This window comes from Gobio gobio (genome assembly GCF_949357685.1).
Source record: "Gobio gobio genome assembly, chromosome: 16".
Classification (NCBI taxonomy): Eukaryota; Metazoa; Chordata; class Actinopteri; order Cypriniformes; family Gobionidae; genus Gobio; species Gobio gobio.
The window spans coordinates 8,382,037-8,409,971 of record NC_137109.1 but is presented as its reverse complement, the minus strand read 5'-3'; the positions used below and the strand labels follow the sequence as shown (position 1 = coordinate 8,409,971).

At 41.2% G+C, this 27,935-nt stretch overlaps 1 protein-coding gene across 1 annotated transcript in view; it reads left to right on the top strand.

The window, feature by feature from the left end:
* Nucleotides 1–12,075, top strand: part of abcb7 (ATP-binding cassette, sub-family B (MDR/TAP), member 7) — a 68,742-nt gene extending 56,667 nt beyond the window's left edge. Inside the window, exon 16 of the mRNA XM_079839800.1 lies at nt 11,393–12,075. Coding sequence (XP_079695926.1) covers nt 11,393–11,608 — 216 coding nt within the window. The 3' untranslated portion in view covers nt 11,609–12,075. The remainder of the gene's footprint in view (nt 1–11,392) is intronic.
* The last annotated feature ends 15,860 nt before the right edge of the window (nt 12,076–27,935 follow it).

Genomic DNA, 27,935 nt, shown 5'->3' with positions numbered 1-27,935 from the left:
TGATAAACGAGCATAAATTAAATGACTCTGTATGCAATTGGATAGTCCATCAACCAATCAGACCGCAAGAGGCGTGATAAACGAGCATAAATTAAATTACTCTGTATGCAATTGGATAGTCCATCAAGCAATTGGATAGTCCATCAACCAATCAGACCACAAGAGGCGTGATCAACGGGCAACGACCCATCGCTTCTCTATCCGTCATCGTGTTAAACCCACCAATGGCGCCAGGTGGATGAGCCAGTCTGTGATTGGTTCCTGCAAAAGTGTAACAGAAGCAGTAGAAATGAGTGTACAGGTTTCCAGACTGAGCTGCAGGGCGAAATCAAATTGCCGGCAGATCAGGCTGGATTTTCCCGCCCTAGCACAACGTCCCATCAGTCCTTGTTTCAGATTCTCATCCACAGACGACAGCGGGATGGGGCATTTATACTGCGTGATAAATACAAGCAGCACGGCAAAACGGTTTATATGCTCATTGTACCCAAACGATGACCAGAATTGGATAAATATTAAGTATGCTGTTTAAAGCAAATAAAGAACCAATGTAGGAGAATGGTTATTATGCACAAACAGTCAAAAAATCTATTCTGATTTGAATCTTGTGACTAGGCATGTGCCGGTATCAAATTTTCATGTTGCGATTAATTGCTGAAGCTTTTATCATGGTATACGGTATTATCACGATATTGAAATTTGTTGCAAAAAAAGTGTTGTCATACTATAACAGGTTTAATAACTTTCTTATTACAAAAGAACCAAACATTTAAATACAATAAAGCAATACACAAAAATGTATAAAAGTAAACAAATATTTAAAACAGATTAAGTGCAAAAGAATTATAAAGAACAATAGGTAACACTTTACAATAAGGCCTCACTAGTTAATGGATTAACATCAGCAAAGAGCGAATAACTACATTTTTACAGTTATTATTCTTTGATAATGTTAGTTAAAAAAGCAACTGTTAGTCAGTGTTAGCTCAGGTCCATTAAATAATACAGTTACAACTTTTGATATTAATAATGTGTTATTAAATGCTGGCTAACTAAGATTAATACACGTTTTAGAAGTATTTTTCATTGTCAGTTTGTTAATGAATGAACTAATGTTAAATAATGGACCCTTATTGTAAAGTGTTTGACTGAACAAAAATCAGAACATATTCAAACAATATCTAGGGCATGTAAGATTAAAATATAAAATGTTTAAGTTTGAAAATGAATAGCCTTAAGTCTTTAAGTATTAAGTATTTGGTTTTGTTTCCGAGAATTACCGGGGAAATGGCTGCGTTTCTGCTGTTCCGTCAGCGCCATCTGCTGTCAGAGAGTGAATGTGCATTTTCATACAGCACATCTCCTTCACTCATTCCGCCATGTGCTCGGCTCATGCACGTTGAGTTTTGTGTAAATCAGTGCGCTGTCCTCTTTGACGTATTGTTCATTTTAAATGGTTGATGGGTAAAGTATTCTTAATGCATTCTAAAAATCTGAATAATTCGTAAGAAATAATTATTCACAATATTTTGAAGTGCCCACGATAACAATATTGTGCATGTTCATTATCGCGATATATCGTATTACCGTTTACCGGCACATGTCTACTTGTGACAAATAAATGTGCACATCAACCCTGATTACTCACTTTTATTTAGAGTCCATGTAAACTACATTCAGATTTATTAGTCAGAATGAATTCAGTCCGATTGAAACAAAAGTTTGGCATGTAAACTAAACAAGAATCTATTTAAATACCAACAACTCTTTGCTCAACTTGGTAATATATAGTTATATCAACATGGAAACGTATCAAGCACATCCAGGAAAACAAAAACCCTTTAAGAAGTCTTTATTGTGCTTTAACTCGTTTTAACATCAAGAAAGTCACACGTAAGTAACATTTGCGTGCCCTCTGTCTCTGCTATAAATGATTCGACCTAAAACTTAGATTTTTCGCAACGTTTTGAAGTAGCCTATGAAATTTATTCAGATATCCGTTGTAATATGCATATCGCGATATGTACATTTGCGATATTTCAGTAATATATCGTGCAGCCCTACCTCTTTTCACATGGAGGTCAAAGCAGCTCGTGTTAAAGCCTTAAAGGCCCCCTGAAATCAAAATGGAAGTTGTTTAGCTTTTAGTATGACTATGTTAGCCTCAAGGTTATGAATAAGCTGGTGTGTTCCAAAATTAGCATTTAGGAGATATAAGCATTCAAAACTTACAATCTCTCACTTCCGTTAAAATGATTGTAAGTTTTGATGACATCATCGCAGACTTCATCTTCTCATCACATTTTCTGTCCAATCAAATGCTCTCTAGAATCTGAAGCCCCGCCCCTACACTATAAATAGATGCTGAAGCTGAGCTGAAATCGGTCAGCTGTTCACACATTTACTATTTTCTACATGGTGAAAGGCACATGGCGCACTATATATGCGATAGGAAACGATTCAGACAGTGTAAATATGTTTTCAGTTGAGGCGAACGAAGTCTGGTTTCACGCGCACCACAGCAGCGCACACACATAGCCTAGACCAGAGCCGTTGACGAGATGAGAGCGCAGAGCGCGATTTGGCGCAGACAACAAAACATATCGGACCCATTTAAATTCTGCACAGAATGCTGTATTTCAAAGCGATATGGAGGAGATTATGTAGTTAAACAATTAGAGATTAGGAGGAAACTCTGGCTTTACCAAACAGAAAGGCTCTAGTCAAACTGTGGTATTAACGAAACGCTATTGGCAGTTTCAAAAAAGGGGAGGAGCTGCTAACAGCTGGAGCCGTTTCAGGGGAAACCACGTCAACACATTGAATAATGCTGCATGTTTCAAGGCACTTCAGTGGGCCTTTAATGTGAGTCATGTGACGGGGATCCTGAGAAACATTAGCATCCTTTGCATATACTGTAATATTTTGCATTGAGGTGCAAATGTTTTTCGTGGTCCTTCTTGAATTGCTGATCTTCATGGAAACAATTGGTGTGATCCGTTTAGTTTCAGATGAACTGGACGAAAGCATTCACATCATTTGAACGTCTCTTCTGTGTCCTTCATTGCACTGAAGAAGAAAGCTCTCTCGCTGTTGTCAATGCCCACGTGACTTTGTACATTCAGTCTGTTTGTGCAAAAGAGCTCATGACACAGACTTTATCCTTCAAATGTGCCCTTGAAATGGGTGTGGAGTTTGTCAATGATGTACTGCATTGTCTCTTATGTCTTTTCGAATCAACATCAATGCATTCATGGGAAAAGAAGGTTCCCACTTGAAATAATTGGTGCTACACAGTTAGGGTGACCAGATGAGATTGGCTGGTGATATTAGACTGCCTATAATAAAAGATAATGAATTTCAAACCTGAACCAAACATATTTTTATTCAAAGATCAACAGTCTGTCATTAGTCTTTAGTCTGCCACAAAAGAACAACATTAAGATCATGAACTCAAATGTCATTGTGAAAAGAAAAAAAACCAATGACTGTTGTAAGTAACAGTGCGTAAATCAGACCTTTCTGTATAGCCTACCGCTAATAAGCTTAAACGAAAATAATGAAATAATTGTGTAGTGAAGTATTTTTTTGTACACAGTGCCACGAACAATCAGTCACTTCTTTACGCGTGCATCACTGTCCTCCTCGCGGCTGCAGCAACTTGCGCTCTCTTCATCAAGGCTTAAAACAAAAAGGGGACAAAAAGGTCGTATTGTCTTTACTTTCATCGCTTAAGGCTGTGGCAATCCATGGATACTTCCCTGATTCTTCCCCACCCACTCCTCCCGATACCTGCAGAGGCGTTTTTAGCTTTTTAGCAGCGTGTTGGGGTTCACACTACACCAGCCATGCCAACGGAATTAATGAAAATTAGCTTATCAATGCATATCTAAATTCGCGCCTAGCCAGTATTTTTTTTTTTACTTAGAAAAAAGATGCTGCAGCCAATGAGCAGCCGGCGGGGGCTGGTTGCAGGACGACTCAACCTCTGCAGACAGTTTTTAATGTTTATCAGACAATAACTACTCAAGATTTTGCTTTAGTATAATTTTCGAGACAATTAGGGCCAGATTTGGGATTCGGGACAACAGTTTAGATTTCGGGACTGTCCCGAATTTTTCGGGACGACTGGTCACCCTATACGCAGTACTGGGTAGTAACTGTTTATATGTAATCAGATAAAAAAAAAAATGAAGTACATTTTCTGGGGGAAAAGTAACTTTGCTTTTCCTTCATTACTTAAATCTGGGGCTTCGATACCACAGCAAAACTCTAGTTTTTAATATTTAAACATTATTAAAGGCAAGTGAACAGTCCATAACAAAATAAGAACAAATACACAAATTACAAGCATAGATAAATACAAAATAACAAAGTTACTAATAAAGTAAGGTCTAGCAGTAGTATTCACAAAAATGTAATCATTAAAGGGTAACTAAACCCCTGCTCAGAGCTTAACTCCACCCACTGGCAATTTTCAAAAAATGCTGGAAAAGTGGGCAGAGCCCGGCGGAGACAGAGGGGACGAACCGAGGGCGGGGCTGAGCGGAGGGCGTGCACCAGAGACCCGCAGTGACGGATTGATTGACAGCTGTCAGACTCGCGAGTCGCAAAGATGGAGAATGACTGGAGTGACGCCAGCTTTGCAACAGAGCGGTCATTCTCCTACCTTCACCTGAAGTGGAGGAGGGTGGATTGTCTGTAGACATAAACCCGGAGCCTTATCAATGCGAGCCGCTGCTCAAACTGCGTTAACTCCCGATGCCGACGATGCCAGTGAAGCAGCCGCGCAAGAGAACTGACCTAATCTATCTGCGTCCGCGGCAACCACTTGTCAGGGTTTGAAAGCGCGTCTCATGTATGAAAATTATCTGTACACATGACGGGCGACAATAATATCGCAAGAAAAGCCTGACGTGTACTGACAACTTCATTATTTAACCGTATTTTCTTCAATACAATGTTAAAGCAAGTGTCAAGTCAGTTTCATTCATAATGTTTCTACTTCATGTAACATGACAGTTCATACTGGAGTGAAGCCGTTCTTATCATGTGATTGGGGGAAACATTTCTGAGGGCGTGGTGAGCTCGTGCCAGGGGCGCGGATAGAGAGCCGTTGGAGGTACCATCCTACGTCACGATGTACCACAACGTACAATGGGAAAATTCATCTGCAGTAGCCACCGTTCAACCTTAAGAGGGCAGCACTTTGGCGGTTTTACACCATATTTTATAGAATTAAAACACTTTATACTCAAATGTCAAAACATTTACTCGAATCAATGAACAGCATTAATAAAGCCCCAGTATTACAGATCATTAACTAAAAAAAGTTGGTTTAGGGTTTAGTTACCCTTTAAATGTAATCAGTAAGATTAATAACTTATAGCTGCTGTCACTTTAAGCCCAGTATAATAATACACATCCGATTTCTTTCTCAACTGTTTGCGTTCAGGTAACACGTAACTGACTGCGTTTATGAGAGAACTTGCAGAGACGGGTATTTTAACATAATTTTGTGTATATGTCCGTTCAAGTGCAAGGAGATGTGAACGAGGAATCTCTCTCTCTCTCCCTCTCTTTTTGCACTTAGGGCGTATGTGGCAGTGCACACAGATAACAGTGTTAACACACAAAATTATGTTAAAATACCGTCTCTGCAAGTTCTCTTTCGCCTCTTCTTCCACTTGAATAGTTTAAAATCGCTTAAATGTGTAAATTGTCAAGAACAAACACTTGCAAATGATAAATTTTCACTCTATGATGGTTAAAATTCATAATTAATCCGCAAATCACCTGCGTCCGTATGGATCACGGATCAACTGCATTCGTTGTACAGCATACCCTAAAAAGATACATTCACTATAATTATATTACACATGGTTTTGAGGACAACATTGGGCAGGATGTGGAATAACATTGTTTAAAATAATTCATTTTTATTAATATTTTAATGTATAATGCATTTTAGATTTTTCTTCTGATTAATCAAAAAATATTAGACAGATTAATTATCAAAATGATCGTTAGTTGCAGCACTAGTTTCTTGCTGCTGTCTTGTTGTCTGTCGCTTTAAAGCTGCATTATGTAAACATTTTTAAGTAAAATATCCAAAAACCACTAGGCCAGTGTTCTATATTTTGTTCAGTTGAGTACTTAAAATATCCCAAATGTTTCCAACTATTTGTAAATTGTGAGAAAATTATGAAATATTGAGAATATTTTAATCAGGGAACCGGGACGTGTGAGGGAGTCGCCTGTCGATGACATCATATCTGCAGTCCCCTCGTTTTCCGGTTTTATTCTGCAGAAACGCTTTACTCTCACTGCAGTGTGAACAAGTGTCATAGCAGCCGTTGAGAGAACACACAGAGTAACGTCAGAACATCATCAACACACTCAGATGTGTCTAATATGATAAACAGAGCTGCGTTACCTCATACTCATGACCGGAAAAGCGGAAGTGGTGCCGGCGACTGTGTCATAATAAAAGTCCCGCTGCTTGTGAGGCGTGTGTTGTGTTCATCTTATTAACAATTGCTCCAGCGGTTCCTCAGCTCCACAACACTCGGTCCTGCTTCTGCTTCACTACAGTAACGTTAATAATCACATCCATCAACATGATTTCTGCCCGAGTCCAGCGCCCGATTCTTTCCCACCGGCTGTGAGGTGAAGACCACATGTCCCAAGATTCTGCGCTCAAACGTGGCGTCATCAAACTACACCTTTGTTTTGAATAGGTGACCTCTAGCGGACGGAAAAGTTACATAGTGCAGCTTTAAATGCTCAAGCTCTTAAAAAAACTGAATGGATTCTGATTGGTTGTCAATGTTTTTAGCATTCATTAGCTCGTAAAAAATTGTTCTGTGATTCCGACAATATCGTTCAATTGTGCAGTTATCGTTATAGTTGTGGACTCTGCTATTCTGTTACATTTAGAACGTTTTTATAACTATATCTTTAGGCCGTGGGTCCACCAAAGCGTTTTTTGACGTGGGTGGCGTATTTTACCAATTGTTTTCAATGGCAGCACCGTTTTTTTAGAACGGCATGAGCATAACGAGACGCTGAGCATCTATTTCACGCTGAAGCGTTCGCAGTTTTTACCAGTCGGCGAGGGTTGAAGAATGTTCAACTTTGAGTAAAACGCAGAGCTCATCACTGTCACCGTTTACCCAGCCGTCCAATCACAGTGGAGGAGGGGCGGGACAAATACAACACCGACCAACCGCCACATTCTGCTTGTACAATGTCATCAGATGAAAACAAGCAGTATAATAACAGAACAAAATCATTAAAAACAAGAGCCAATACTTTATATTGTATCTGTATTTTTGTATAGGATCAATACAGAAACAAACTCTATGTGAAATGAGATACTAGTAACACTTCCGCGGATATTACTGATCATAACAAAGAGTCTCAACTGGAAAAACACTGAAGCGCCCACAACAAGGCTCCTAGCATTTCCAGCTGGCTAAAAACGCTTTGGTGGACACGCTGCCTTATTGTCCTTGGTGTGAACGGGCCTTTACCGTGGAAAGACTGGTTTGGTACTGAAGTTCCAGCATCCCTTTTCAAAAGTAGTATTCCTCCTGTTAGTGTGTAGTAGAAGTATACAAGTTTACGCGCTCTTCTGAAGCCCGGCGTTGTGCGCTCATGACTATAAAGAGCAGTCTCTCGGCGTCTTCAGCTGTGTGCGGGGGCTGTGCCGTTAGGTTTTTAGCTCATTAACAGTGGAAATACCTTTTGCCCAATGCTCAGCGACACCTTTGTTTGTCTCCCATGTGTGGAGACCTTTTCAATCTGGATGCGGGTGGGGGGTGGAGCACGTGATGCAGTTGCAGCTGGGAAAAAAAAGCACTTTAAACGAACCTCCACTGAACAGAAGCAAATATTGTTGTGAAACGTCGCGTTCGCCCAGCAGTATCTAAAATGGGTTGTAATTGCACCGCATCCAAGCTGTAAACGACACCGCTGCTAAAAATACTATCGGTGTTTGAGTCTTGCTTGGCAAAAGTGCCGTCGTAATTGATGCAAGTAACTAGCAAACAGCCGGGAGACACATTCGCTTGTCATTGTTCAAGCTCATTTCATACTTTGCTTTGTTGCTGGCAGTCTTTTAAGAGCCAGTGCTGCATGTACGCCCACACCGCTCTGTGTCTCAGCTCTCTTTAGACCTTCCTCAAACATACACACGCTCTCTCTCCGTCAGTGCCCCTTCATGGCCCTAAATCTCTTGTTTTGCCCAGTTCTTCCAATTTGGATGCAGCTGCACAGTCTTTCTGTCTGCAGGCAGCGTTATGCTGGTGAATATCAAGGCATCAATAAAAGAAACGAAGCTTTAAATGCTGAATAACACCCTCTGGCCTCATGAAACAATCCTAAGGCAAAGCCTGCATGAACGCTCAGGGTTTTTTCCTCGTGTGTGTGTTCTTCAGAACGTTGCTGTGCATCGGTGCTGTTCTCACACAACGACCCTGGTGGAAAAATAGATATTTTTATTGTTAACCTTGTGGGGTCTTAACGAGTCTCATTGAAAGTTAAATGAATGTTCTGGGTTCAGAACTGGTTAAGCTGCATCTGCCGATTGTCAGGCTTAACTCTGTTCGCAAAAACAAAGAAATGTTCATTTATAGTAATGAAATAAAGTAACAGGATGAAAAGACTTTCAATTCGGCGAGCGAGTCATATGTTGATTTGTCAATGGCTTTAATGGTTTCAGTTCAGTGAAATAATTCAAACTCATCCTTTTGAATTATTCATTAAAGGGGCCATGAACTGCATTTTTTTGTTTTATAATGTGTCCTTGGGTGTTCTTATAATGTTAGTATGATTTTTACATCAAAAATTGTCATCATTTAGAAATAAAAGGCATTTTTCCTAGCCTGATTTCAGCCTCTGATTTGAACGCTCTATGTCTGAAGGGGTGTGTCTGCTGTGAGACTTCAGTGTAAACGCCCACTGCTGTGATTGGCTGCTTTGAGCCTTCAGTGTAAACACCCACTGCTGTGATTGGCTGCTGTGAGTCTTCAGTGTAAACGCCCACTGCTGTGATTGGCTGCTTTGAGCCTTCAGTGTAAACGCCCACTGCTGTGATTGGCTGCTTTGAGCCTTCAGTGTAAACGCCCACTTCTGTGATTGGCTGCTGTGAGCCTTCAGTGTAAACGCCCATTGCTGTGATTGGCTGCTGTGAGTCTTCAGTGTAAACACCCACTGCTGTGATTGGCTGCTGTGAGACTTCATTGTAAACGCCCACTGCTGTGATTGGCTGCTGTGAGTCTTCAGTGTAAACGCCCACTGCTGTAATTGGCTACTGTGAGTCTTCAGTGTAAACGCCCACTGCTGTGATTGGCTGCTGTGAGTCTTCAGTGTAAACACCCACTGCTGTGATTGGCTGCTGTGAGACTTCAGTGTAAACGCCCCCTGCTGTGATTGTCTGCTTTGAGCCTTCAGTGTAAACGCCCACTTCTGTGATTGGCTGCTGTGAGTCTTCAGTGTAAACACCCACTGCTGTGATTGGATGTTGTGTAAACGCCCACTTTTGTGATTGGATGTTGTGTAAATGCCCACTGCTGTGATTGGCTGACATCTTTGCATATGAAATGGCTAGAATTACATGTAAACTGTCTCAAACTTTTAGCACAATTTTACTGTTACAGCTCTCAAGGTTAACTAATGGTGAAAGGTGTTAATTATAGCATTATATTTAGATCGTGGCATACTTGTGCAGAAATTGCGACTGATTTACTAAAGAATCCACAGTGAAAAGTACTGAATGCAAATAAATAGGCCTAATGCTCACTTGAGACATTCACATTGTTGAAAATAAATAAGCACATTCCTAGCATAAGGATCCTTTGGAAGGTAATGCTATTTGTAGTCCAGTGATCCTGTTGCTCTTCTCTCCTCGTCATCTCACTAACACGCCAGTAGGCGGGGCCAAAGTTGCAATAATGAAGTAGGCACATTCCACAATGAGTCGTTGGCTGGGTTTTGTTACAATAAAAGCTGTTTTTGGGCTAACAAGGAAGTTTTTAGTTCTGAAACTTACAGGATATTCTTATAGTATGATGACCTCTTATGCTGCGTTCACACCAAACATGAATAGAGCGGCAGGAGCGATGGAAAGGCGAGTTGACGCGCGTCTCCTGCGGCGTGATGGACGCGAATCGAGGCTCTTGTGCGATACGCGTGAATTTGCGTCTGATGCCCGAGTTGAACATTTTAAACTTTGGCATCAATTTGTGCCGTGTTAACCAATCAGGAGCCTGCTTGCTGCTGTCACGTGGTAAAGTGACGTGATGAGAAGCCCGCATAATTTATAAATACAAAATGTAGTTTTAAGACTTTTTCAGGTGAGAATGTAGTAGTTTAAAGCTCAAATCTGTGGTTTATTTATAAAGAGAGCGCCTATTTAAAAAAATGATCTTGCGTTTTTGGAGTTGTGAGATCCAGGCGTTCACCGGGCGCTCATTAACCCCGGCGAGAGCAGCCTTTCCTCTGCCAGTCCTTCTGCCGTCTGCCGCTGGCTCTGATGTCCTGCAGTGGTTAAACATGAGAGAATTCGTCTTGTGTGGATCTAACGGGCGATCTTTGGTGTCCTGAATCTATCATTTGTTGTCTGCCAAATCGTTTTGACTGAGGGCAAAGAGAAGTTTCATAACTTAATTTTTTTAAGGATATTTAAATATACATGCAGTGAAGGTAATGTCGGTAGTGCGTTGCCTGGACCACATTTGTGTGGCTATTAATGTTTAATATATATTTTTAATGAAAATGAAAAGAGTCAGAGTGGTGTTTTATGACATATTTCTCCTGGAGCACCTTAAACGCGCATCTATTTCACTTCAAACACTCGATTTATACACGCGTCCACAGCGAATTGATTCAAAATGTTCAAGCGTCCAATTAGACGCGATTTAGGCGCTACATTCGTGTTTGGTGTGAACGCAGCATTAAATGTCGAAATTTGATTTCTCACTTCATAACCCCTTTAATACATTAGCTCATCTATCAACATGATATCATCCTATTGGATGACGACAACTCCCATGATTCCACGCGTCATCAAGCTAAGTTGTTGTTTTGAACAAGCAACCTTTAGTGGCGATACTTCAATACTTTGCTTTTAACAAGGATAGCAAAAGGAGACGTGACATAAAACAAACGTAACCAGAACCGTCTCTGTAGATGCTGTGATCCAAGTAGCTTTATGTGAAGAACAGACTGGAATTCAAGTCATTGTATGTCACAACCAATCGAGGTTGTTCTTGCAAACCGAGGGACAACTGAGTTATTTTATTCTGTGGTAATCGAGAGCATGCCACACATTTCCCTCCTGTCTTCCTCACTCAACTCTCCCTTTTCTCTTCTCGTCCACGTGACACAGGGGAAGGTGGCAGAACGCGGCGACCATCAGACTCTCTTGAACACACAGGGCAGTCTGTACGCCGAGCTGTGGAACACACAAAACAGCAGAATTCTGTCTGACGGAAGCAAGCCTGAGCCTGCAGCCGAGCGCGTGTCGCAGAAAGAGGAGGAACGCAAGAAACTGCAGGAGCAGATCATGAACAGCGTGAAGGGCTGCGGGAACTGCTCGTGCTGAGCTCAAGCCCAGACCCGCTTCAGAAACCACCTGCCAGCCTTTAAAATCACCGGGACTGGACTGTTATTTAATCCTAAACTGAGGGGGGTGTCCTTCCTTTTTGTGATCTTTGCATAACCTCGAGGGCCAATGTCATGCCTTTATTTACACACGCCATCATGGTGATTGGAACCCCGTTTTAAAAGATTTGTGTGTGTCATCTGGAACTCTTGTTTTTATTATGGGTATGTACATATTACTAATGCAATATTTTTGTCTCGGAGTGCTAAGCACATTGTATAAAGCACACATATCATCAAATAGATTTTTTGTCTGTTGAAATATGTTAGATTTGGACCATTTGGGATTTTTTTTCTGTGAACATTGACGCCTTTTGATGTCTCATATTTAACCAACATTAATTTATACCAAATCTGAGTCTGAATGTACATTTAACAACTTGTATGAAATAAACTCACTTCACTGAGTGTCTGAGGATCGTTTCTTGCAGCTGATCATGCTTGGTTTCATCTACAAAACTTCTAATTGTCAAATTGGCTGAAGCGTTCACTGGATTGTTTCAGGCCACAGGATGTCTGGAAATCATCAAAAAGCTGCGAGTCGTTATTTGTGGGATGTATATTTTTGTGTAGAGGTGTATTTGAAAGAAGTTGTAACATTTCTACTGCCAATAAATGTGTTTCACTCAAATACATTCATTTGTAAGTTTGAGATGAATAAGGTACGTTGGGTGAATAAATGGGTCAATGATGACTTGGAAAAATACATTAAAATGAATTTCATACATACAATATCTTGAATGGACCTCTGTAATGAACCTTTTATCATTATAGAGTTTTTATTTTTGCTAGCATTTTAGTTTAGGGTCCAATTTTCACTATTAACTAGCTGCTTATCATGCATATTACTAGGATATTGGCTGTTTATTAGCACTTATAAAGCACATATTAATTAGCCTGACAAGCCAGACCCACATCAAGATGTTGGGTCTGGAAACTCACCATTGGCAGGACTCAATCTGAGGGGCGGGATAAACGCTTGTCTTTCAAATTCCCTCTGCATGCAATTGGATAGCGCCATGAGTGCCACAACCAACCAGAGCAAAGAAGAAGGTGAAGCCGAGCTAACGCTAGTTGATAGACTTTCACCGTATCCGGTCTGCAAAACTTCGAACATATCTTTTCTTAAGAATGACTTCAGTGCCGTTCTTTGTTCTTTTCTCAAAGAAAAGCTTAACTCCAAGTCTTCCAGAGTCGCGGCCAAAGCTGATTCGAAAGACCGCTGTTTGTCAGCATCTTTGTTTACGAGTAGCTCGCAGAACCTGTGCCGTCATTATGTTAAGCCCGCCCACCGACTCTACACACGCTGTGATTGGCCTGACCAGAGTTTTTTTTTTCCAGTTCTCGGGTCTACCGAGAGTTGCTAGACTACATATTAATGCATTATTCAGCATGATCTTATTCTACATCCCTTAATTAGGCCTGTCTCAATAATCAATATATCGCACAATATATGTACATTCCCTCAATCATTTTTTGTGATGCAATATATCGGCCATTATGTTTACATGATAATGAATATCGCCAACATTTTACTCGATTGTGCTGTCATCTTGTATGTTTTCCGTGACGGAGGCGAAAGTGGTTCTCGGGCAGTTCCTTCATACACAGAGCGGTTATCGACAGGTGAGGAAAAGGCGCCATTTGAGGCGTTTTAGTGTTTTCCTGACAACTACTGACAGTTTGGAAGAATAAGCCCAAATGGACTCGATTTCAAAGCCGCAATCCCCTGATCCGGTGCACATATAAATGTCAACGCAGAATGACGAGTGTTAAAGCCGTTTCACAAGGGAAAATCTTTATTTACTATTTATTCAATTTTTTATTTAGGATAATTTTTTTTTACCCTTAATATCCATGATCTAAAGAATTAAAAGCTTGTCATTTGAAAGTGTGTAGGTCTACTTGCATTATTATGCCGTTATATTAGGATTATATATTCAGTGGCATAAAATAGTCTTAAAATGACAATATCGTTTTTCGCAATTATTTCTGGGACAATATATCGCGAAACAAAAATTAGTTATCGTGACAGGCCTACCCTTAATCCACTCAATATCTAAACTTAACAACTACCTCACTAACTATTAATAAGCAGTAATTAGTTTATTGATGCAAAAGTCGTAGTTAATAGTTAGTTTATAGTGAGAATTGGCCCCTAAACTAAAGTGTGACCTTATTTTTTTTGTTTAAATTGTGGGCTGGAGCTGGTTGTCATATTGTCTTATGATTTCATTATAAAGGTATGTGTCAAAGTAAAATCCACATGGATGGAAGGACCCAAGGTTTCCCAGCAGAACATTGCCCAAAGCATCAACACTGCCGCCGCCGCTTTGCCTTCTTCCCATAGTGCACCTGGTGCCATGTGTTCCCCAGGTAAGCAACGCACACGCACCCGGACATCCTGATTCATCAGACCAGGCCACCTTCTTCCATTGCTCCGTGGTCCAGTTCTGATGCGCACATGCCACTGTTGGCACTTTCTGCGGTGGACAGGGATCAGCATGGACACTCTGACTGGTCTGCGGCTCTGCCGCTCCATCCGCAACAAACTGTGATCCACTGTGTATTCTGACACCTTTCTATCAGAACCAGCATTAACTTCTTGAGCAATTTGAGCTACAGCTCATCTGTTTATTTGGACCACACGGGCCAGCCTTCGTTCCCCACTTGCATCAATGAGCCTTTGCCGCCCATGACCCTGTCGCCGGTTCTCCACTGTTCCTTCCTTTGAGCACTTTTGATAGAGACTGACCACTGCAGACCGGGAGCACCCCACAAGAGCTGCAGTTTTGGAGATTAAATTAGATTTTTCCTGCTTCTAACACGTCAACTTGAGGAAAAAATGTTCACTTGCTGCCTAATATATCCCACCAACTAACAGGTGCTGTGATGAAGAGATCATCAGTGTTATTCACTTCAGCTAAACTGTAATAAGTTGTAAAGCATATGTAAATTAAAACTGAAATAAAATTAATTAACCTGAAATGGCAAAATTTAAACATTTAATTTAAAGGGTTAGTTCACCCAAAAATGAAAATTCTGTCATTAATTACTTACCCTCATGTCGTTCGACACCCGTCAGACCTCCGTTCATCTTCGGAACACAAATGAAGATATTTTAGTTGAAATCTGATGGCTCTGAAAGGCCTCCATTGGCACAATGGCACGGTTCACTCTCAAGACCCTTAAAAGGAACTAAAGACGTCGTTACAAAGTCCATCTCACTACAGTGGTTCTACAATAACTTTATGAATCGGCGATAATAGTTTTTGTGCGCAAAAAAACCCTAAATAACGACTTATATAGTGATGACGATTTCAAAACACGGCCTCATGAAGCTTCGAAGCGTTATGAATCAGTGAGTCGATTCAGCGGTTTGAATCGCCAAATTTCAGCAGTTTGGTGGTTTGACACGCGATCCGAATCATCATTCGGCTCACTGATTCATAACGCTTCGAAGCTTCATGAGGCCGTGTTTTGAAATCGTCATCACTATGTAAGTCGTTATTTAGGGTTTTTTTACGCACAAAAACTATTGTCGCCGATTCATAAAGTTATTTTAGAACCACTGTAGTGAGATGGACTTTGTAATGACGTCTTTAGTGTCTTTTAAGGGTCTTGATAGTGAACCGTGCCATTGTGCCAATGGAGGCCTTTCAGAGCCATCAGATTTCAACTAAAATATCTTCATTTGTGTTCTGAAGATGAACGGAGGTCTGACGGGTGTCGAACGGCATGAGGGTAAGTAATTAATGACAGATTTTTCATTTTTGGGTGAACTAACCCTTTAAATATAATGATATTTAAATATTTAATAAAATGACAAAAGCACATAAGGAAATTACAAAAAGTGAAACTAATATATATATATATATATATATATATATATATATATATATATATATATATATATATATATATATATATTTTTTTTTTTTTTTTTTTTTTTAACTAATCAAAATATTAATAAAACTAACATAAAAACACTGATACGCCAGCAGTCAGGGAAGATGTTAAATGTGAAATTGTTTTAGTAAAATTTAATAAGGAAAATTCATTTGATTATCAAATTTATATCTGGATTTTTTAAACATTTTAAATTTTCATCATCTTGACATCTTTGTTTCTCATTGAATTCTTTTTTTAATAGTATTTTAAGTCTTTGTGACAATTTATTAGAGTTGATGAATTTATATCACCTTATTTAATGACTGATTGTGCTAATATTCCTGATAACACGAGCTGTGATTGGAGGCGGACGCTGTGCGTAGGTGCAGATGTTCTGTGCTTAATCAAAGCGACCTGCTGGAATCCATATGTTTACAGAGCAAAGATGCGCTCCATGAAAGAGAGAGGGGAAAAAACGCAAAGCAAAATAATGTGATAAAGGCCGACAATAGGGAAACGATAAGCATATCTTCATAGCATGACATGCATGCAAACATTGACATGGGTTCGTGGAAATTACACTGCATTACAATGTAGATCCTGTCATTAGGAGTTCATTATGGAAGCTGCTTTCCTCTTAAATGCACAGCTCCTCATTAGATGAACTGAACTGTCCTTGTGGTTGAGCGCCATTTGGTCTGAACATTCTCACTCGTGCTCTCACTTGTTTTTCACAAATGGAATCTGCAGGTTTTCCATTGTGGCGTCTCTGGGCACGTAAAAGCCTGACGAGGCCCCCCTCTCAGCTTTTGTGCGAGCAGCACAAATAACACATCCTGCTTTACGTCTGTTCAAGCTGTTCCCATTAATGTCCTCACCACAGCATACATCCTGTTCATGAAAAAAAATATGATGAGCTACACTGGAAATATATAGCGCGAGACGAATCATATGCAGATTCAAATTTAGATGGCATATACGTGGTCCATTTGAGCATTAGCAGCTGAGATTTCTGGACATTCTGTGACCGGCTGAGTGCGTTCTTTGGGTTGTGCTTAGCCCGGGCGAGCTCTTGTGTTGTCTGAAAGGAAATAAGAGGCTCTCAGCATCTACAAGTGCCTTAACTAGAACGGCCTTCCTCAAATCCTGCTGCCACTCAGATGGGGGGGGTTTGGGGACGTGACCGAACCTAATGTGCTTCGGCATCATATTCGCTTTCGCCTTCTCTTTAAAAACAAGAAAAAATGCTCTGCTTTTAGTTTCCCGCTGTTCAGGGCATTGCAAAAGACAGGCTTACAGAACTGTTGCATATTACGGGTGCTAAAAAATGATTCTGTGATGAAGTCAATAATGAAAAAGTTAGTTCATAAACAAAGTAAATGCTATTTTAGTGCTCAATTCAAGCTTTTAGAAATTAAAGTGTAAATATCAACGTTATAAAATTGAGTAAAACTACTCAACTTTTGTGATTCTGGTGTTCCCATCATGCACTGGGGCTTGAATAGTTAATAAGGTGCATTTTTCACTGTTTTCCAGTTTTATCATTGCTTTTGCTTTCAAGTCACTTGCCATTTTGTGAGATTTGGAGTATATTTTCCACTCAAAGTGACACATTCATACTCAAAAACACGATCCATTGAATGTTACCATCACTGTGTTCAGATTCTATTATCTGCGTTACTTCTATTATATAGATATGCTATCTACACAATAACTATTGTATTATTTACTTAGATGTTTCTAAGTAAAGCATACACTTTAAAAGCGTGGTTTCATTTGCAAAGTAGAAATTACTCAAGTTACTTATGTTCTTTATTAAATTTACTTAACCCCTTAACTGTCACCTGCTGCTCTTTTTTTTTGATCGCCTTTTTTTCGTATCATATATTTTAGGAATTATCTAAATTAGATATAGAGTAAATATAAATAAGGTATCATTCGAAAGATTACTAACTCAAAATTCATCCTGTGGTTTTGAAATCGGACGTTGCGTTACCATGGCAACGGTACTCTAAATTATTATAGCGGGCTCCTCCCCTAGTGGGCGGTGTCATATTACAAAACTTATTTGAACTATTGTCAAAATCTTTTCTAGTCTTGACAAAACACACATCGTCGGAAAGAGTCTCAAGGTTCCATATTTGGTGACTGTTTTGTGATGGAAGTGATATTTGGACAGAAATTTTGTAATTTGTTACAGGAAAATGCATTTAAAAAAAAGATATGGAATGTGTGACACCCGGTGGCTATTTTTGGTTCAGCGCTTAAACAAAATCACATGGGAACTTCAATTTTTGTGATATAAACTTCAAATTTGGAACACAACTTGGTTAGACATATGGCTTTGATTTTCATTATCATGTCTATTCTCAAAGGGGGGGGGGGTTAAGGGGTTAACTTAGTTAAGTAGAGTTTACTTAATTCCATATGTGACAAAAACCTGCGTGCAAAAACTTGCAAAGTAAATTTTACTTAAGCCCCGTTTCCACCGAAATTACCCGGAACAATTTGTACCAGGAGCTTTTTTTTCCCCAGACCTGCTACTGTATGCGTCTAAGATTAGATTAGGCAAATTAGTCAGGAGACGTGGGACTGCGCGTGGCACGACTGCTCCTCCCAGTCAGCGGCGGACAATAATAATTTTTTTGCGATACTGTCTGCAACAATAACAAGTATGGAGGAGATGCAGACAGCGCTGCTTTTGCTAGTTATGTATTGGTTTACTAAAGAGGTAATTAACAAAACTGCGGAAAAGAGACGAGCACTGATACTAAAGCGTATTCTGAAAGCTCGTACAGTTTGATTTAAAATAAGACAACGTATGTTATTATCAGCTATTACGGACATTGACCGTGAGATGGCTGAGACGAACGTGTACCATCGGACAGAAAGAGCAAGACTGATATTTACTGAACGCAGAACGAACCACGCAAAAGACTTTTAAAAATGCCGGTTGAAATAAAATGCTGCGTGAGCTCAGCCAATCAGCATGTTCAGCGCCCAAGTCCCACCCGCGAAAGTTCCCGAACTTTGAAAAAGTACTACCTCCGAGCAGGGACTTTCGGAGGGGGAAATATTTACCCGGAACTTCATTTAGACCCTGATCCCTGCAGTCGAAACACACCGAGTACCGCCCCAAAGTCCCTAGTTCCTGGGGAAAGTTCCTGCGGTGGAAACGCGGCTTTATTGTTTTTTTCAGTGCATATGCAATTTCCAAAGTCACAACCAATTTGTACGTATTTTACGAGGTGGCTAATTCGTACGGATTTGTACTTTTGTCTAAACCCCAGTGACGGGTAGGTTTAGGGGCGGGGTTAGGGAGAGGTCATTCGTACGAATTTATATGAATTTGGCAGCTCGTCAAATACTTACAATTTTGCAAAAATCGTACGAATTTGTACAACCTCACTCATAAAAATTTGCCACCTTGTAAAATATGTGCGAATTGCAGTGAGATGGGATTGTTTCCAGTTTTACAGAGCAGCCGTGCAATAGCATAAGCATTGGTAAAATAGTTTTCACATTCAGAAAACAGAAAGCAATATAGGGCATAAATCAACATGAATTCATTGGTCTGATTCATCAGTGAATGTTATTGAAAATCGAAATGTTTTATTTCTTATGAAATGTTTTCCTTTACTACCACGTCATTAAGCTCCATCAAAGGACGTCTCAATGATCCTTTGAAAGCAGCCTTCGTTTCGCCTTCTTCACTCGGCTTGTTTTGAAGCTACATACTTCACCTTTAATTAATTAAAATTAAATCCATAAAATGATGATCCCATGATGGAGCCTCTAAAAGGTTCTATATATGAAGACTGAAGTGCCTGACAGAACCCTTTAAGGTTCTTTTAGAACCTTTTCTTCTAAGAGCTCAACATTAATGCTCCCTTCAAGTGCACCTGGGAAACTCGTCCCTCTTTGACGTCACGTATTTAAGTCGGAAACATAACATGGAAGGAGATGAAATTTGTGGTCTCGATATGCCTGATTTTATTGTACATTTAATAACACTCTTAAAATTAATTGGGCCTAACTTTATTTTTAAATCTCTCCTCTGTCTGGAAGTCCCACACTACATTTTCTCTCAATTTTGTTCACTTTATTTTTTTGTTCATTTGCAATTATAATGTTGAAAAAAATACCAGCTAAATTATTTAAATTTCATAAGCAGGTACTTCTCACCTGGTCAATGATATGCAAGAAAAACTTCTCTCATAAATATTTTATTTGGAACAACTGCATTCTGCCGCAGTAGCGAACCATGACTCTTGAACCTTGGCCCTCTCACCCCCTTCCCTCGTCGGGAAAGAGGTAAACAGCCTAAAATCAGCCTAGCTTACCGTGTCCTCTTCGACTGACAAGAATGCAGCAAGCAATCACCACAGTGAGTTTGAGAGTTATCACCACAATAAAACAAAATGTAATAAAAAGCAAATCCTCATTACAAATAATTGCATCATCACACAATCGGCGTGTGCATTTCAGCGGAATATGGTGACAACAGGCAACCGTTGCAAAACGTATGACACACAAAATGTAACGTTAGCTGACACATCATGACAGCACCCAGACCAAAGCAAATTAGCGACATACATGATAATAAATAATATCATTAGACTGGCACAGCAGACGATTAAATGAATGCAGACTGTGATATACTTATGGTTTATTAGGGGAAAATGTAGTTATTATGCAAAATTACAGCTAATGTGCATAATGGTCGCTGAGTTGGTACAGATTGACTGATAATACTGCATTTTGAGCCCATACACTCATTTTCCTTTAGGGAACCAACTTGTACCCACATAGCCCATCTGGGTTTTTGCATGTAACTGTCATAGGCCAGTAAGAGCTGTGCATGTAAACCTCACTCCACTGGCCTCAAGAGGTGCACTGGTGGCTGCAGTCTTTATTGTCCTTGCTAGCGCACCTGCCTCACACGCCGGAGAGACCCCGGTTCGAATCCTGCTCGGAGCGGGTCGTGTAGGACCGGTTACATATGGCGCCGTGACCCGGATGGGAGTGAGGTTTAGGGTGAGTGTAACGGACGTAGTCCAATAAGAGCTGTGTGTGTAAACCCAGTGACTGACGCTAGCAGCTGTGGTCTTAAGCATCCTTGCTAGCGCACATGCCTCCCACGCCGGAGAGACCCAGTTTGAATCCTGCTCGGAGCGGGTCATGTAGGACCGGTTACATTTGGTGCTGTGACCCGGATGTGAGTGAGGTTTAGGGGGGTGAGTATAAAGGACGTAGGCCAGTAAGAGCTGTGTGTGTAAACCCAGTGACTGACATTAGCGGCTGTGGTCTTAAGCATCCTTGCTAGAGCACCCACCTCCCACGCCGGAGAGACCCCGGTCGAATCCTGCTCGGAGCGGGTCATGTAGGACTGGTTACATGTGGCGCCGTGACCTGGATGGGAGTGAGGTTTAGGGGGGTGAGTGTAACGGATGTAGGCCAGTAAGAGCTGTGTGTGTAAACCTAATGACTGACACTAGCGGCTGTGGTCTTAAGCATCCTTGCTAGCGCACCTGCCTCACACGCCGGAGCGACCCCTGACGAATCCTGCTCGGAGCGGGTCATGTAGGACCGGTTACATGTGGCGCCGTGACCTGGATGGGAGTGAGGTTTAGGGGGGTGAGTGTAACGGATGTAGGCCAGTAAGAGCTGTGTGTGTAAACCTAATGACTGACACTAGCGGCTGTGGTCTTAAGCATCCTTGCTAGCGCACCTGCCTCACACGCCGGAGCGACCCCTGACGAATCCTGCTCGGAGCGGGTCATGTAGGACCGGTTACATTTGGTGCTGTGACCCGGATGTGAGTGAGGTTTAGGGGGGTGAGTGTAACGGATGTAGGCCAGTAATAGCTGTGTGTGTAAACCTAGTGACTGATGCTAGCGGCTGTGGTCTTAAGCATCCTTGTTAGCACAGCTGCCTCACATGCCAGAGAGACTCAAGTTAGAATCCTGCTCGGAGTGGGTTGAGTAGGATCGGTTACATTGGTGCCGTGACCCGGATGAGAGTGAGGTTTAGGGTGAGTGTAACAGACGTAGGCCAGTAAGAGCTGTGTGTGTAAACCCAGTGACTAACGCTAGCGGCTGTGGTCTTAAGCATCCTTACTAACGCACCTGCCTCCCACGCCGGAGAGACCCCGGTCGAATCCTGCTTGGAGCGGGTCGTGTAGGACCGGTTACATGTGGCGCCGTGACCCGGATGGCAGTGAGGTTAAAGGGGGTGAGTGTAACGGACGTAGGCCAGTAAGAGCTGTGTGTGTAAACCCAGTGACTGACATTAGCGGCTGTGGTCTTAAGCATCCTTGCTAGCGCACCTGCCTCACACACCGGAGAGACCCGGTTTGAATCCTGCTCGGAGCGGGTCATGTAGGACCGGTTACATTTGGTGCTGTGACCTGGATGTGAGTGAGGTTTAAGGGGGTGAGTGTAAAGGACGTAGGCCAGTAAGAGCTGTGTGTGTAAACCCAGTGACTAACGCTAGCGGCTGTGGTCTTAAGCATCCTTGCTAGCGCACCTGCCTCACACGCCGGAGCGACCCCTGACGAATCCTGCTCGGAGCGGGTCATGTAGGACCGGTTACATTTGGTGCTGTGACCCGGATGTGAGTGAGGTTTAGGGGGGTGAGTGTAATGGACGTAGGCCAGTAATAGCTGTGTGTGTAAACCTAGTGACTGATGCTAGCGGCTGTGGTCTTAAGCATCCTTGTTAGCACAGCTGCCTCACATGCCAGAGAGACTCAAGTTAGAATCCTGCTCGGAGTGGGTTGAGTAGGATCGGTTACATTGGTGCCGTGACCCAGATGAGAGTGAGGTTTAGGGTGAGTGTAACAGACGTAGGCCAGTAAGAGCTGTGTGTGTAAACCCGGTGACTGACACTAGCGGCTGTGGTCTTAAGCATCCTTGTTAGCGCACCTGCCTCACACGCCGGAGAGACTCCGGTTTGAATCCCGCTCAGAGCGGGTCGAGTTGAACCGGTTACATTTGGTGCTGTGACCCGGATGAGAGTGAGATGTAGGGTGAGTGTAACAAACGTTGGCCAGTAAGAGCTGTGCGTTTAAACCTCACTCCCCTGTCCTCAAGAGGCACACTAGCGGCTGTGGTCTTAAGCATCCTTGTTAGCGTGCCCAAGCATGTGTTGTAAAACCTAGTGTGCTGCCATTTTGTGCACCACAGACTGAAAACCTACATTGACAGCATTTTGAAACATCATAATCTCTAGAGCTGCCTAAATTAACATTTTTGGGGGACATCATATGGTGTCAAAAAACAGCCTACCTTGAAAAAATTTTTTGGACATGCCATTGGACATTGGCATTTTTGGAAGTCTTAGTTGCTTACCTAGACAGCATTTTTGGGCAGCATGGACACATAAGTGGACTGCTCACTTACATGGCATGTTTTCCCCACCATAGGCACAGTTTTAAATGATGCTATAGGTAGGTAGCTCATTAGGTTTTTCGAACCCAAAGTGTTGGATCATTCAAAAGTGTAGATCAAACAAACAAATCTGAGGTCATTTTCAAAAGAAAAACTGTGAGCACTAAAATACATTATGCTTGTGTCCCTTCAAGATGCATAATATCTCATTAACTTATTGTCATTATTCAGTAACAGTATGGACATTAGTGTTTGTTTCATCAACCTCACATTCTTTCGGTTTCAAGAACAATCTCATGCCTGACAATTAATGACTGACCTAGACAGCATGTCCTTGTTAGCGCTCCCGCCTCCCACGTCAGAGACCCCGATTCGAATCCCACTCAGAGCGTGTCAAATAGAACACCCATTTGGGACCTACCCAAGTAGCCCCAAATAAAATGCCCATTTTGGGCCCATGCCAACTTGGTACCCATGTAGCCCAAGAATAGCCCATACACATGTTGGCTGGGACTAGAGGTGATACAATGCCCTGTATATCAACCCATCTCAACTCTGAACTTACTAAAATCTGTGATTAAATCATTGGAATGTTAATTTGGACATTTTGCAGGATTTAGCTTGTCTTCTAGTCTAGTTTTCTGACAATGAAAATGGACATTTCTAAATTGGTTGGGCTGATTCTTATTCATTTGTAATTGTGACGAAGAACAACGTCCTCGCCATTTCTCATAGTATATTTGGCAGCGTGTCACACGCCAAGCTGAAGTAGAAGCATTTGTTAGTTGTGCTGGATTGTGATGGAAGGCCAAATGAACCTTAGCATCCACAGATGTCCATGTCTACAGTGATGTGTGTGTGCTGCTTCCAGAGATCAGAGCTTAATGAGGACTGTATTTCACTGTTTACCAGGATAATGTCTCTACGTAGGCTGGGAATCACACAATGGAAAAGGAGACGGCAGGAGGGCAACGCTTACACAAAACGCAGCTTTGAACAATTCCCTCAAATATGCTGCTTTGCTCAACACCACAGATTGGTCCAGAGACACGATAGATAGCACAGAGTGGATCTTATGCGCAAGTCGGCGCAGACCAGAAAACATATCGTACCCATTTGAATTCTGCACAGAATGCTGTGTTTTAAAGTGATATTAGGAGGTGAGATGGTTTGAGATTAGGAGATAACTGTGGCTTTACCGAGCTCAGCAGCTGTGTTGCCAGATTGAATCGATGTTTTCCAGCCCAAAAGCTCACCAAAACCCGCCCACGCCAAGAAAAAGACACCCCAAATTTTAGCTGCCAAAATAATGATATAATTTTATTGCCATGTCTGTCAAGGTTGACAAAATAAAATAAAACTAAATAAATTTCCCAGGAAATCGGATCAAAACAGGGCAAATAAATTAAAGAGAATTAGCAAACATGACTCAAATGTCCAGGTGGAAACTGTCAAAACTGCAATCAAGTAATTAACCGATGACTTTAACCCTCGGAAAAACACATGCATCCTGTCCACAGTAAGAATGATTCAATGTAAGTGCAAAAAGTGCCCAATATAAGTGATCGGAACAAGCAACATAATGAGCAGGCATTTCACACACAATGCACACACCACAGCCAAAATGTGTCATTCATTGATGAATTCAGATACAATAATCTGACAATGAAAAATAACAACAACAGCGTCCTTACTTTTGTTACCTTACCTTACTGTGCTCTCAGAGTTAGCTATATAAAGAGCCTTCAAGTCATCTCCCACCACAGGTGTAGGGTCACTCTCCCACTGTTTACTGTAGATACAACTGTATATTATGCCACTTTGGCATATCGATCACTTGAATATATCGTCGCTGTCCGATGAAAACCACGTATGTCCATTTTGCCGATTTTGAGATTTTTCGACGGATTGAATGTCCAGGTTCATTTCCGTATACAGTATGCTTCACATATCTAAATGGCCAATGAAAAGTTGTGAAATCATGTCATCTGATTTTCACGTAAATCCATTTGGTGTCAAAGCTGTCAATCACGCCGCGTATCTCCCGCCCTGTGGAAGCATCTCGCCGGTCTCGTGAAGTTTCATCGAAGCTCAGCACTGGATAGCTGAATAACACTGTGAGGTAAAGTATCAGCAAACGTTTGTTTTTGACAACTGTTCTCAAGTTTATTATATATTCACAACTATTATTTATCGGTAAATGGTTCTAGACGAAGTAATTGTCACCAAATATTTTAATTTATTTTTATATTTGTGAACCTGGCTGACGAAAGTACGACATTGAAGCTCTCCACAGTTTAGTTCTAATCTAGTTCTTCACAGATTAGTTTTTTTATCTAGTTCTTCACACGTATTCCTCTGTCAATATGAAACGCGACTTGGCCATTCTAATTAATGATCGGAAGAACGCGTATCGACCACCGTCACTGTAAAATATGCACATATGTCCATTTAAACTCAATTTTGGTCAAATGTGGATCATATCATTACACTGGCAAGAATATGGTTACATGTAAAGATGCCGTACCAAGTATGACAACGCTACATTCAACTGCTTTTGAAATACTGTGTTTTTTTCACTTCCTGAAAAGTAACCGTTTTGGACATACGTGAGTTTATCGGGCAGCGACGATATGTAACGGAGGCCAGCTAGTAGTCGCTGTGCGATTAAACCTCACTCCTCTGATCTCAAGAGACGCTCTAGCGACTGACACTAGAGGTTGCAGCCTTTAACCTCATTGTTAGAGCGTCTGACTCTCATGCCGGCGGACCCGGGTTCGAGTCCCGCTTGGAGCGGGCGGTTCGAACAGGAGGGGTTACATTGGTGCCGTAACTCGGATGGGAGTGAGGTTTTGGGGGGTGAGTGTAACGGAGGCCAGCGAGTAGTCACTATGTGAGTAAACCTCACTCCTCTGATCTCAAGAGACGCTCTAGCGAATTACGCTAGAGGTCGCAGCCTTTAGCCTTCTTGTTAGAGCGTCTGACTCTCATGCTGGCAGACCCGAGTTCGAGTCCTGCTTTGAGTGGGCGGGTCGAACAGAAGGGGTTACATATACAGCTACAAATTATCGCGCTAAAAACCTGCCGTCAATCATGAATGATCACGTCTGCCTGCTGATCGCTGATTGGCTAAAAGTGCATGCTCGTTGGCGACGTCAACACCAATGCCAGCCTACTCTGCGTGGCCCTGTGTAGTAACGTCATGATGACTTTATTGAGTACATCCAAACATGAGTTTTGTTTATTAGCGAATTAGACAATACGGTTTGAAAACCACTGAACTGACCCCAAACCAGCCCAAATTTTGTCCACTCACCCAAACCCATTTTAAGCCACACAATTCAATTCAAAACCGCCCAACCGGCCGAGCTGTGATAAAAACGAAATGCTATTGGCAATTTTTTTAAAAGGGGAGGAGCTGTTCGATATATGTCCCGCCCTGTCTTTCAGTGGAAATTATGTCAAAATATTGAATAAGGCTGCGTGTTTCGGTGGGCCTTTAATATAAGCACGCGCTGCAATTTTATCTACTGCTTTAAATGATTGGCTGTCAATGTTTTTATCATTCATCAGCTGTAAAAAAAAATTCTGGAAGTGATTCCATCGATATTTCAGGGTCATTATCGTTATAGTTGTGGTATAGCTATTAATTTATATGTAGAACAATTTTTACATTTAATATCGTTATTTTTATAGTTATCATCCTTGGTGTGAAAGGATCTTAAGAGTAATTTATTTGACAAGGTTTCAATATTGTTATATTTGCAATTAACACGTGTTCTGCCAAGTAACATAGCATTCGATTTTGGAAAGTAATTTTCATTAGTGAAAACTCACCCCTGTCTGACCTCCCAATAAAACCTTAACGTTATTAAATGCAAATCTAATCAGAAGATTCATCATCTGCATGTCACTGATTCTTGAGATAAGGGACAAAACATGTCCCGCACACAAAAGCCCTATTTATGTTAAAAAGTAAGAATGTCAACACAATTAAAATCCTTAAAAAGTTACATCTAAGGGAAATTTGTATACTCAGGATATTCATTGCTTATTCTTTTAAATAATTTATTTAGTATTATATAAAGGTTTTGTCCTCACTTTGCGTCAACTCAGGATATTTTTATAATTCTGAATAAATCATGCAGTGTCATGGGCAGCTTTAACTCTGAGGAGTATTTGCTATTTCCTGCTCATTGTGGATCTCACAATAGAACTCACAATAAACTCAGTTATAGATTTTTTTATATTTTAAACAAACAATATTGAAGTCTCTGTGGTCACAGCCTTAAAGGTCCCCTGGCATGGATTTTTATTTAATTGTTTATGTTTTCTGAGGTGTACTTATATTGTTAGTATGTTTTTTACATTGAAACATGTCATAATTTAGAAATAAAAGGCATTTTTTCTATACTGATATTAGCCCTCTGGCTTGAATGCTCTGTTTCAAGGGGCGTGTCTGCTGTGAGACTTCAGTGTAAACGCCCACTGTTGTGATTGGCTGACATCTTTGCATTTGAAATGAGTATTAGATTATGTGGCAGAGGGGGCGTGGTTTAGCGAGATCTGCAAACACTGCCAGAGAGACGGACTGCAGAGAGACGGACTGCAGAGAGACGGAGAGCAGGAGAAAGATTGCTGAGAAGGTTTTATTGTACTGAGTTGTTGAAAGCGCAAGTTATTTTGCTTGCATTATTTATATCACATGAAAGGCTGCAGTGATGAGCATTGTGTAGACAGACAGTCTGTTGATCGCGTGAATGCAGTGATCTCGTCATTGCAGTGCTATTTCTCTCACAAAATCTTTCACAAACGATGTGAAGTTGATCGTTTTAGTCACTGGCTTGATTCACGGATGCATTACGCTTAGGGCATCAAGACGGCCAGCGGCGGGACTGACAGTATTAAACGATTTAGAAAGAAACTCTATGTGAACTTGAATGATTAGCTACACATCAGAAATCACTGATCACAGATCAGGCATTAA